This window comes from Eumetopias jubatus, unplaced genomic scaffold (genome assembly GCF_037043125.1).
Source record: "Eumetopias jubatus isolate StellerSeaLion01/CBP00866 unplaced genomic scaffold, mEumJub1_p1.0 scaffold_16, whole genome shotgun sequence".
NCBI classification, from domain to species: domain Eukaryota; kingdom Metazoa; phylum Chordata; class Mammalia; order Carnivora; family Otariidae; genus Eumetopias; species Eumetopias jubatus.
Window position 1 is genome coordinate 86,959,598 of NW_028274822.1, and position 12,487 is coordinate 86,972,084.

The 12,487-nt window shown below is 39.2% G+C and overlaps 1 protein-coding gene across 2 annotated transcripts in view; it reads left to right on the top strand.

Annotated features, from left to right (window-relative positions):
* The first annotated feature begins 190 nt into the window (after nucleotides 1–190).
* KNTC1 (kinetochore associated 1) overlaps nucleotides 191–12,487 on the top strand; it is a 75,363-nt gene continuing 63,066 nt past the window's right edge. For both annotated transcript variants that reach the window (XM_028092439.2, XM_088019375.1), the window contains exons 1-5: nucleotides 191–274; nucleotides 2,554–2,724; nucleotides 10,099–10,219; nucleotides 11,758–11,873; nucleotides 12,234–12,312. In XM_028092439.2, coding sequence (XP_027948240.2) covers nucleotides 2,596–2,724; nucleotides 10,099–10,219; nucleotides 11,758–11,873; nucleotides 12,234–12,312 — 445 coding nt within the window. In that variant the 5' untranslated portion in view covers nucleotides 191–274; nucleotides 2,554–2,595. The remainder of the gene's footprint in view (nucleotides 275–2,553; nucleotides 2,725–10,098; nucleotides 10,220–11,757; nucleotides 11,874–12,233; nucleotides 12,313–12,487) is intronic.

Genomic DNA, 12,487 nt, shown 5'->3' on the forward strand with positions numbered 1-12,487 from the left:
GCGTGTAAAGACAGGGAGGAGGGCGGGGCCAAGAATACACCCTAGATTGCGTAGCCTGGAAATCGGAATGGGTGGAATTTAGGGTGGGGCGACTTCCTATTTCGATTGTAAAGCAATTTTGACCTCCTCCGGCCGCCGTAAAGGGGGTTGGGCTTGGTATTCTCCCGCCAATTTAAACCCGTGGGCTAGACCCTGAAGAGATTAGGGACAGTTGTAGGTGGCAGGAAGAGGGGCGATAAATTTGAGTGTTCTTCTTTAGTTTCTTCAGTTGCAGGTGAGGAGGGGGAAACGCGTTGCTGTAGAGACCTGGGGGTGGGTTCAGGTCGAAGTAACAGCGGCCTCAGCTCAATTCGTGTGTTTTCCCATCAAGACGCTGGCGGGAGAGAGTTTGAAGTCGGTTCTTGCTGGTCCGTTGTCCTGCTGGGAGCGTTTGTGCATGGGGGCCTAACTGACGCTTTCATTTCGTTTAATTCGCTAATAGGTTCTCCACCCAGCAGCGCGACTGGTCTCAAATCGTTAATCAGATCGTGTCATTCGTCTCCTTAGTGTCTTTACCGAGCATAAAAACCCAATCTTGAAGTCGAGGATTCGTTTAGCTTCTGCACTGTTCCATTTTTGCTGTGGCCCGGCTGCCGCCCCGGACTCGTTCCAGCCTCTGAGCCTTTGCACTCGGCCTGCATCTCTTCTCTCCGAGCTTTGCAGAGTTGGCTTCTTGCTCTTGGGATCTCAGCTCTGATGTCCTCTCTTTCCTTTACCTAACAGGTTCTTCTTAGGTGACCCCCCCACCCCACCCGAGCATCGTTTAGTTCAAAACCTTTGGCACTGTTTGTATTGTGCACGTATTTATTTATTTTTGTAGGGAGGCAGTATAACAGTTAATAGGCGTGAATTTGTGTCTTGTCTAACTACATCATTTACTCGCTTTAGGCCACCTTGGCCATTTATTTAATCCCTGGCTCTTATCTTTGCTGTAAAATGGGTTGTTGTGCAGATTAAATGAGTAAAGCATTCAAAACTATCTTGCATACTCAATACATGTTAACTGTTTTATCTGTCCTTCGTAGGCGACGAATATAAACTTCATAATGATTGCAGGCCTTTGCTGTCTTCCGGGCTGTATTCCAGCTCTAGAACAGTCCCTGACACAAAGGAGGCATCCATAAGCATTTGTTGAATGAGTGACTGTGACTGCCCTGGAAGGCTGATAATATTTCTCTATTTTTTTTCAGATGTGGGACACAGAGACCCATAAAAGTATTCACCCCAACCTGTCCCTCCTGTCTTAATCTCCTTCCAATTCCCACCCAAACACCAACCACTAGAACTACTGTCTGTTCTAACATGCTTTATTTTGTACCCTTGCTCACACTCTTGGTAAGAACTCTTCCTGTATTTAAAAACCTCCTATGACCATAGCCTGAATGTTACCTGCTTCCACCAATGAAAATAATAAATTATCTAACACTTAATACTGAGTGCTTGCCATGAACCAAGCATTGTTGCATGAGTATTTAAAACTCATAACCTGGGCGCCTGGGTGGCTCAGTTGGTTAAGCAACTGCCTTCGGCTCAGGTCATGATCCTGGAGTCCCTGGATCGAGTCCCGCATTGGGCTCCCTGCTCAGCGGGGAGTCTGCTTCTCCCTCTGACCCTCCCCCCTCTCGTGCTTTCTCTCTCATTCTCTCTCTCTCAAATAAAGGAATAAAATCTTAAAAAAAAATAAAACTCATAACCTTTGCAGGTACAACTATGTTCCTATTACAGAGAATTAATGAACAAGGATTACATTGCTTCCTCAAGGACAACTGGTTGTAAATGAAAAAGCACCTTCCCTGTGCTGTATGTTCCATAAAATTTAAAACATATTCCTGCTAGCGCTTATCAAAACAGTTGTAATTATTTGGTTGCTATTTCCCACCAGTGATTGATCAAGGGATTGTTTTTCATCTTAGTATTCTATTCCCACTCACAGCACACATAAAATGAGTTACATAAGTCTTTGCTGATGAGATGTTCAAGTGACTCTCCTAGGTTTACAGGTATACTCTTTGGTTTAGTCAGAAACAATCCAATTTTTCCCCTTTACCCTTATCATTTTCATTTACTGTATAATACTGGAAACATTAATGGACTTTTTCTAAAGTTCATTTGGAACCTTAACCATCCTAAGATATCCCAGATAGTCTGACTTTAGAGCTTCTGCTATTTATTGCTATACTGCTAAAAGGTTTATTTCAAATGAAAACTTGTTATAATTTCAAGCTAGGCACACAAAATACTGGAAGCTGTAGGATACATTGATGAGATCAGATTTGTCTGTGTTCCTAGATGGATATATTGTTCTCTGATGATGGTCATAGCTCTAGTTCCATTTATCTTATTGGTCTGAAGTATCTAGTGACTACAGAAATAACTCAAAAGTCTTGATTGATTGATGTATGTGTGTTATATATGTGTGTGTGTGTGTGTGTGTTTATTAAACCTTTTCATTTTCCAAGGAACTGTATTTTTGCAGCAATATAATTTGTTCTCTAACTTTACGTGTTGTCACAGGGAAAGCAGTGGTTCCTGGCTGAGGAAGACAATCTCAGAAACATGTGGAATGAGATTGAACTGTTGACAAGTGATGATACAGGAAGTGGGTACCTAAGTGTTGGTTCAAGAAAAGAACACGGAACTGCTTTATATCAAGTTGATTTGCTAGCAAAGATCTCCTCTGAAAAGGTAATGATTATGGTACTGTTTTCATTTATAACACTTTTGCTAAGGGCTTAGTAAGCCCAGTAGTCACATGGTAGATGTTCTATAAATGCATATAGCATTTCTCAGGGAATCAAGGTTCATTCTCAGATTACTGGAAATTTCCATGTGAATTCCCCTTCATTGTCTTAAGATCACTATTTCCGAAATTGAACATTTCAGAGCTCTTCTTGACATTTGGACCAATAGAATATAAATAAAGCGAAGCAGAGAATACCCACCACCAGCTTAGGAAATAAAACATTATCAATAGATTTGAAGCCCCTGGGGTCCCTTCCCAATCCCATGCTCCCCCTGTACTCCATCCCTGAGTTAAACATTCTGCTGAGGTTGACATTTATCCTTTCCATGCATTTCATTTTTTTTTTTTTTAAAGATTTTTATTTATTTATTTGAGAGAGAGAATGAGATAGAGAGAGAGCATGAGAGGGGAGAGGGTCAGAGGGAGAAGCAGACTCCCTGCTGAGCAGGGAGCCCGATGCGGGACTCGATCCCGGGACTCCAGGACCATGACCTGAGCCGAAGGCAGTTGCTTAACCCACTGAGCCACCCAGGCGCCCGGTCCATGCATTTCATTCCACATACTAATTTTCTTCTTTTAACAATAATTCTACCGGGGCGCCTGGGTGGCTCAGATGGTTAAGCGTCTGCCTTCAGCTCAGGTCATGATTCCAGGGTCCTGGGATTGAGCCCCGCATCAGGCTCCCTGCTCAGCGGGGGGCCTTTTTCTCCCCCTCCCTCTACTTCTCCCCCTACTCATGTTCTCTCTCTCTATCTCTGTGTCTCGAATAAATAAATAAAAAAAAAAATCTTAAAAAAAAATAATTCTACCATTCTCAGTCCAGGCTTGAAACCTTATTTTTTGCATCCTGTAGAAAATATTATAGGTAGTTTTTTTATCTTACAGTTTCTTTTTCAGTAATTTGCTTCTGATAAAGTAATTTTTGTAAACAAAGGGTTTTTTTGTAAAGAAAGTACATCTGATTTTTATTCACAGTATTATAGCCCAGGATCCCTTCCCTTCCCTTAGTAAGTCAATACAATATTTAATCCTCTAGTTAAGAAAAAAAGTTTAAATAAAAAGAAGAAAACTATTAGAGACAAAATTGTATCTTCTAGGGCTTCAAAGGAAGGGCCTCTTCTGGGGACCTTATTCATAAAGGACTTCAAATGTAGGCTTTTTGGCTTTTTTTTCAAGTGAGGTTCTATATGTATTCAGAGAAACTGGCTGATAGGATTTAAAAAAAAATATACCATTCTTTACACAGCTTGCATACTATTGTTTAACTATACTGCCTTTAGTAGACTATGAATCGCAGAATTTGTAAATGTTCATTATGAGTAGTACAAATATATTATTTTCCTTGGTATTAAATTGTTTATTTGTTAAAAGCAAAAATTTTAGAGTATACTGAAAGTTCTGTAATGAGAAAGTGGCATTTATATTTTAGTATTATCAGGAGCCTCAAAACATGGAAGTAGTCCAGGCCTTTCTTGAGCTCTGAGGACTCCTATTAAAAAATAATAGTATGTGTGTATTGAGCTTCAAATTCAGCTAGGACGGGGCGCCTGGGTGGCTCAGTCAGTTAAGCGTCCACCTTCGGCTCGGGTCATGATCCCAGGGTCCTGGGATTGAGTCCCACATCGGGCTCCCTGCTTAGCAGGGACCCTGCTTCTCCCTTTGCCTCTGCCTCTCTCTCCGTCTGTCTCTCATGAATAAATAAATAAAATCTTTAAAAAAAACAAAAACAACAAATTCAGCTAGGAACTAAAATTTCATCTGTTATTAGCTTGGAGTATCTCTCATCACTCTATGTCCAAAACCCTATGCTAACCTCTTAGAATAGAAGGTAACCTGGGTGGGGCGCCCGGGTGGCTCAGTCATTAAGCATCTGCCTTCGGATCAGGTCATGATCCCAGGGTCCTGGGATCGAGCCCCACATCGGGCTCCCTGCTCCGCGGGAAGCCTGCTTCTCCCTCTCCCACTCTCCCTGCTTGTGTTCCCTCTCTCATTGTCTCTCTCTGTCAAATAAATAAATAAAATCTTAGAAAAAAAAAAAGATAACCTGGGGCGCCTGGGTGGCTCAGATTGTTGGGCTTCTGCCTTTGGCTCAGGTCATGATCCCAGGATCCTAGGATCGAGCCCCGCATCAGACTCCCTGCTGAGCAAGGAGCCTGCTTCTCCCTCTCCCTCTGCCTGCTGCTCCCCCTGCTTGTACTTTCTCTCTAATAAAAAATAAATCTTAAAAAAAAAAAGAATATAAGGTAACCTGTTATCTCATCTTTTTAGGATCTTTCCTTAAAGTGAAGGAGACAGGACATCAGTGATAAAAATGACTTAGTTGTGCAAGTCAGTATATGCTAAATATCAAATGAATGGTACAGACAGTAAATGCAGTAAGAATTAAGAGGGAGGAGAGTTTGTTGTGGGTGGGGACAGTTTAAGGAGCATTTCATAAAGAAATTAGCACTTGGGCCTTAAGGAAAAGGGAAAATGGAAACACAACTTATCAAAATTGTGAAGTGCAGCAAAAGCTATGCTTACAGGAAAATTTATAACGTTGAATGTATATGTTAGAAAAGAAGGAAGATCTAAAATCAATAATCTAAGTTTCTTGCTTAGGAACCTAAAAAGTAAGGGCGAATGAAATCCACAGTAAGTAGAAAAAAGAATAAGAGAACAGAAATCAGTGAAATTGAAAACAGGAAATCAGTAGAGAAAATCAATGAAACCAAAAACTGTTTCTTTGAAAAGATCAATAAAATCTGTAATTCTCTAGCCAGGCTAACTAAGAAAAAAAGAGAGAACACAAATTACTAATATCAGAAATGAAAGAGCGGACATCACTACAGACCCTGTGGACATTGAAAGAATAATCAAGGAATACTAAGAGCAGCTCTGTGCCCACAAATTTGGTAACCTAATGAAATGGACCACGTCCTTGAAAGACATAATCTTCCAAAACTCACACAAGAAGAAATAGACAGTCTGAATAGGCCTCTACCTATCAAAGAAATTGTATCAGTAATTAATAACCTTCCAAAACAGAAAGAACCAGTCCCAGATGGGTTCACTGGTGAATTCTACCAAACATTTAGGGAAGAAATTATACCAATTTTCTACAATCTCTTTCAGCAGATAGTAGCAGAGGGAATACTTCCTAACTCATTCTATAAGCCCAGCATTACCCTAATACCCAAACCAGGCAAAGACATTACAAGAAAACTACAGACCAAGATTTTTCACGAACAGAAATGAAAAAATTTTCAACAAAATATTATCAAATTGAATCCAATATATAAAGAGTTATATACTACAACCAAGTAAGATTTATCCCAGGTATGCAAGGTTGCTTAAACATTTGAAAATCAACTAATGTTTAGGTGATGAATGTGTTAACTAACCTTATTGTGGTAATCATTTCACTATATATATACATATTAAATTATCACATTTTACACCTTAAACTTACACAATGTTACTTACAAATTATATTTCAGTAAAGCTGGAAAAAAAATCAATGTAATCCTTTATATCAACAGATTAAAGAAAAATCACATAATCCTATCAGTAGATGCAAAAAAAGCATTTAAAAAAATCTAACAATCATGGTAAAAACTCTCAGTAAACTAGGAATAGAAGGAAGCTTACTCAATTTGATAAAGAATATCTAAAAAAACCTATAGCTAACATTATACTTAATGCAAAGAAACTAGAAACTTTCCCAGTAAAATCAGAACAAGGCAAGGATAGCCCTCTCACTACTTCTTTTCAACATCATACTGGAAGTCCATTTAATTCAATAAGCCAAAAAAAAGGAAATAAGAGGAATACAGACTGAGAAGAAAGAAATAAAACTTTGTTTGCACATGACCTAATTGTCTATGTAGAAAATCTGAAAGAGTTGACAAAAAAACACCTGAAACCGAAACAGTTATAACAAGGTTGCAGGATATAAGGTTGATATGCAAAAGTCATCTGCTTTCCTATATACCAGCAATGAACAAATGGAATTTGAAATTAAAAAACACAATCCAAAATAATCCTTGTGGGATGCCTGGGTGGCTCAGTTGGTTAAGCATCTGCCTTTGGCTTGGGTCATGATCCCAGGGTCCTGGGATTGAGTCCCGCATCAGGCTCCTTGCTTGGCGGGGAGCCTGCTTTTCCTTCTGCCTGCTGCTCCCCCTGCTTATGCTCTCTCTTTCTGACAGTTAAATAAATAAAATCTTTTAAAAAAGTAGATTGCCTTTAAAAACAAAACAAAACAAAAACCAAAATAATGTTTGTGACCTTGGATCAGGCAAAGCCTTCTTACATGTGATGCTAAAAGCACAAGTGACAAAAGAAAAAAATAAATTGGACTTTATCAGAATTAAAAGCTGTGTTTCAGGACACAGTCCAAAAAGTGAAAAGACAACTCACAGAATTTGTAGACAGTTATCGGACAAGGAACTTGTATCCAAAAAATACAAAGAACTTCCAACTTAATTATAAAACGACAAGTAACTTGGTTAAAAAATGGGCCAAAGACCCTAAGACACACCTCCGCAAAGAAGATATGCAGATGACAAGCATATGAAAAGATGGTTCACATCTTGTCATCGAGGAAGTTTAATTTAAAACAATCATGAGGGGCACCTGGCTGGCTCATTTGGAAGAGCATGCAACTCTTCATCTTGGGGTTGTGAGTTCCAGCCCCACATTGGGTGTAGAGATCACTAAGAAAATATAAAGTTAAAAAAAAGTAAAAATAAAACAATCATGAGATACCCCTGCACACCTATCAGAATGGCCAATATCAACAACACTGACAACACCCAATGCTGATAAGGATGTGGAGCAACAGGAACTCTTATTCAGTGCTGGTGGGAATGCAAAATGGTACAGCCACTCCTGAAGACAGTGGGGCAGTTTCTCCCAAAATGAAACATACTTAACACAATACCAACAAAGCAGTTGCACCCCACAGTATTTACCCAAAGGAGCTGAAACTTACATCTACAGGTACAAAAACCTGCACATAGATGTTTATAGCAGCTTTATTTAAAAAATTGGCATAACTTGGAATCAACCAAGATACCCTTTAGTAGGTGAATGGATAAACTGGTACGTCCAGACAATGAAATATTATTTAGCCCTGAAAAGAAATGAGCTATGAAGCCATGGGAAGACATGGAGGAAACTTAAATGTCTATTACTAAGTGAAAGAAGTCAATCTAAAGGCTGCATACTGTATCATTCCAATGATATGACATTCTGGAAGTGATAAAACTATGGACACAGTGATAAGATCAATGGTTATCAGGGATTAGAGATTGAGGGGAGGAGGGACCAATAGGCACAGCCCAGGATTTTTAGGGCAATAAATTACTCTGTATGATATAATAATGACAGATATCTGTCATTATACATGTGTTCAGACCCACAGAGTGTACTATAGGAAGAGTGAACTATAATGTAAATTACGGACTCTGGGCGATGATGTGTCAGTGTAGGTCTAACATTTGTAACAAATGTACCATTTGGTGGGGGATGTTGATAGTGGGGAAGGCTGTGCATGTCTGGAGGCTGGGGATATATGGCAACTCTGTACCTTCCTCTCAGTTCTGCTGTGAACCTAAAACTGCTCTTAAATAAAGTCTTAAAAAAAGAAGAGGGAGGAGAGCTGTCCAAGCAGAGAGAACTGTATGGGGACATCCCAGGAAGGTATAGCATAGTTCCTTCTTTGCAGTGGTTTGGTATAAAACTTCTCATTATTAGAAGAAAGAAGTTAAAAAAGTATAAGAGGCATCAGAATGTGGTAGCATTTTCAAGAATTTCACCTGGAGGAGGTGACTGTTGAAACAAGCACAAAATGAACTGATTGGATTAAAACTTAGCCAGGGAAGAATAAGAACAGTTAACATTTATTGAACATATATCATATGCAGGGCTATTTTCTAAGCCTTTACACAAATTCATTCATTTAATCCTCATATAAGCCAGCATTATAGGTATTATTATTATTATTATTATTATTATTATTCCTGTTTTGAGGACAGTCAGTTGAGGCATTTGCCCAAGAATACTCAGCTAGCAAGTAACCAAGCATTGTCAAACACTAAACTGTCCAACTTCTTCAAGATACATTTCCGGGGAGCCTGGGTTGGTCAGTCGGTAAAGTGGCTGCCTTCAGTCATGATCCCAGGGTCCTGGAATCTAGCCCTGAGTTGGGCTCCTTGCTCAGCGGGGAGCCTGTTTCTCCCTCTCCCTCTGCCTGCCTCTCCCCATGCTTGTGCTCTCTCTCTCTCTCTGTCAAATAAACAAATAAAATCTTAAAAAAAAAAGAAAAAGAAGTTACATTTGCGTGCAGAGCTCCAATTACCCAGAAGCTGAAAACTGGAGACTCATAATTGGCTTCCATAGTATTTTTTGAAATGTTGACTCGGCTGCCAATATTTAAAACTCAGGGGCGCCTGGGTGGCTCAGTCGTTAAGCGTCTGCCTTCGGCTCAGGTCATGATCCCAGGGTCCTGGGATCGAGCCCCACATGGGGCTCCTTGCTTGGTGGGAAGCCTGCTTCTCCCTCTCCCACTCTCCCTGCTTGTGTTCCTTCTCTCACTGTCTTTCTCTGTCAAATAAATAAATAAAATCTTAAAAAAAAAAAACAAACTCAGGGAGCGTCTGGGTGGCTCAGTTGGTTAAGCGACTGCCTTCGGCTCAGGTCATGATCCTGGAGTCCCAGGATTGAGTCCTGCATCGGGCTCCCTGCTCAGCAGGGGGTCTGCTTCTCCCTCAGACCCTTCCCCCTCTCATGCTGTCTCTATCTCATTCTCTCTCTCAAATAAATAAAATCTTAAAAAAAATAAAACTCAACATTTCACATAAAGATCCAGTTTTCTTGGTAAATTGGGCATGGCCGTGCCAGGGTTGCATTTCCACCAGCTTTTAATCTCTTTCTGCTCTCTTTACTGTCTGTGGGGACGTGAGCCCTCCAGTTCACATCCCACCTCTGACCCCCTCGCATCTCAGACACTGAGACTTTGTGCCAATCTTGGCTCATTCACTCATTTTGATGCCTACCTGCTCCTGCAGGCATAAGATCCACCCATAGGAAACAAAGACTTGCACAAGAGAATCCCTTGCCCTTTCCTAGCAATCTTGGACTGTTTCCCCACTTTGGACTCTGAATGGATTCACGATATACCGTAGAAAGAAAAACTTGACCAATTAGAGGTACGGACTAAAGAAAAAAGTTAACTTAAATGTGGGTGCTTGGGACTATGATGATACTCTTGGTAAGTATTGTTAAACGTGTATAAAAACGTTTTATTTTAGTCCTGCTTTTACCTCCCACAGGCCTCATTAAATCCAAAAATACAAGCATGCAGCTTAAGTAATGGGTTTATTATTGTCATAGACCAATCAGTGATCCTGCTTGACAGTGTTTGTAGATTGCTTCAACTGCATCTTATATTTGGTAAGTCTAATGCAATACAATAAGATGAATTGGAAGTCAGGTATAGCTTGCTACCAATTTCTACTGCATTGCCTTTTCTTTACTCCATTATTCCTAAGACTTGAAATTGGACTAATTTCAAAAAATTAATCGCAAGTGCCTTTTCTGTGCTGAGTACCACACGCAAGGGATCCTGAGATGATCCCTTCTCTCAATAAATCTAAGGGGTGCATGTATACGTGAATACACGTAAAGAAACAGTTAACTACTTTGTTTATATCTTATCCATGATTTTTAAAACTAGAATATTGTGGAAACCAGTTGAGCCCAATTTTTTTCAAGTTCCTGAATCTTGTATATGTATAGCCCTGTAGGGGCGTCTGGGTGGCTCAGTTGGTTAAGCATCTGACTTCAACTAAGGTCATGATCCCAGGGTCCTGGGATCAAGCCACACATTGGGCTCCCTGCTCAGCGGGGAGTCTGCTTCTCCTGCCCCTCCCCCATGGCTTGTGCTCTCCCTCTCTCTCTCTCTCAAATAAATAAAATCTTTAGAATATATATAGCCCTATAAAAAGATTTTTATTAATGAGAGAGAGAGAAAAACCAGTGGGGGGAGGGGCAGAGAGAGAGAGAGAATCTCAAGCAGACACCCCGCTGAGCACGAAGCCCGACACAGGGCTCCATCCTAGGACCCTGAGATCACGACCTGAGCCGAAATCAAAGTCAGATGCTTAACCAACTAAGCCACCCAGGTGCCCCTATAAAAGCTTTTTAAATACTAATGAATTAATTCATTGAGTTAAAAGGCTTTAACTATGCAAATATGGACATAAGACTAAATTAAGGGACAAGTCAATGATTGTGCTGGAAAATAGATGAAACATTGTGAGCATTTTTTCTGAAATTTTGAGAGAGATGGTTGTTGAAGTGTTTAGGAACTTAGACAACAGAAAAGGACTCAGGAGGTATGCATGTGAGAAGGCAATCCTGATTGCAATATGGAGGCAAGGAACTCCTGTTTTGTAGAATCTTAACGTATCTACCCTGAATGGTCTACAAGATTCACAATTTCACCATGAAATAGTGGGCTGTGTTAACGTGTAATTACATTTGTGGAAAGCCTTTGCTTATGTCTTATCCAAGAGGGCTATCCTAAGCCCTCCAATCAGCCCCACACCATGTGTGGCTCTTCCAAGCTATCTTCCCCAGCTCTACTTTTTCTTTTTTCCAGAGAATTTACCACCTTCTTACATGTCATATAATTTATTATGCCCTCATTGTTTATCATCTATTTCTGCCTTGGAATTTGAGCTCCATGAAGGTGGGACTCTTTTGTTAATATTCTCAGATACATGCAAAAAGCCTTAGCTTGTAGGAAGTGCTCAGTAAATATTTGTTGACTGAATAAGAGTAACATTCTTTTTTCTTTTAATCCCCACCTTTGGGACATATTTAAGAGAAGCTTGAATAGTTGACTTTTAATGACAAAATTGCTCTTTTTTTAATATTGAAAATAAGATTTTCGATGCAAGTTTGTAACTTTGATTTGAAATTTTCAGATACTGAAGTAGATGTCGTTGGCCTCTGTCAAGAAGGAAAATTTCTTTTGGTTGGGGAGAGAAGTGGCAACTTACATCTTATTCATGTAACATCAAAGCAAACATTACTCACTAATGTAAGACCCTGTTATGTTTTTCATATTTGTCACTTAAATTTTAAATTACCTCTTAGACAACTAAAACTGTAACAAACCACTACTTAACTTGTTTTTAATTAAAAGAATAATGTCCTTACATTAAATTAAAGAATCATATCTTAGAAACATATGAAGTAAATGCAAAATTGAAAAACTAAGCTTTGAATATATTCCTAGTATGCTTGTCCAAAATAGTTTTCCATTTTAAAACTAAAATGTTTGGAATTATAGGCAGAATTATTGCTAATGACAATTGATAATACTAGGCTTTAAAGAATATAATTCTTGATTGTATTTTTCTGGGTTTAATCTTATCATTTGAAATGAATTTGCAATTAGGCTTTTGTTCAGAAAGCTAATGATGAAAATCAGTGTACTTACCGGAATCTTGTTATTGAGAAAGACGGTTCAAGTGAAGGTAAGTTTTTTGAAATTTTTTTCAATGTCCTCTGACTAATATCCAATAAAAAAAATCCAGATTAACTACAAATCTAATAATTTATTAACTACAGTTCATTTTTATGCCTCCTATACAATGTTAAATTCTCTAGTGATTCAAATAACATGATAAGAAATAAGTTTTTGTATTTTAG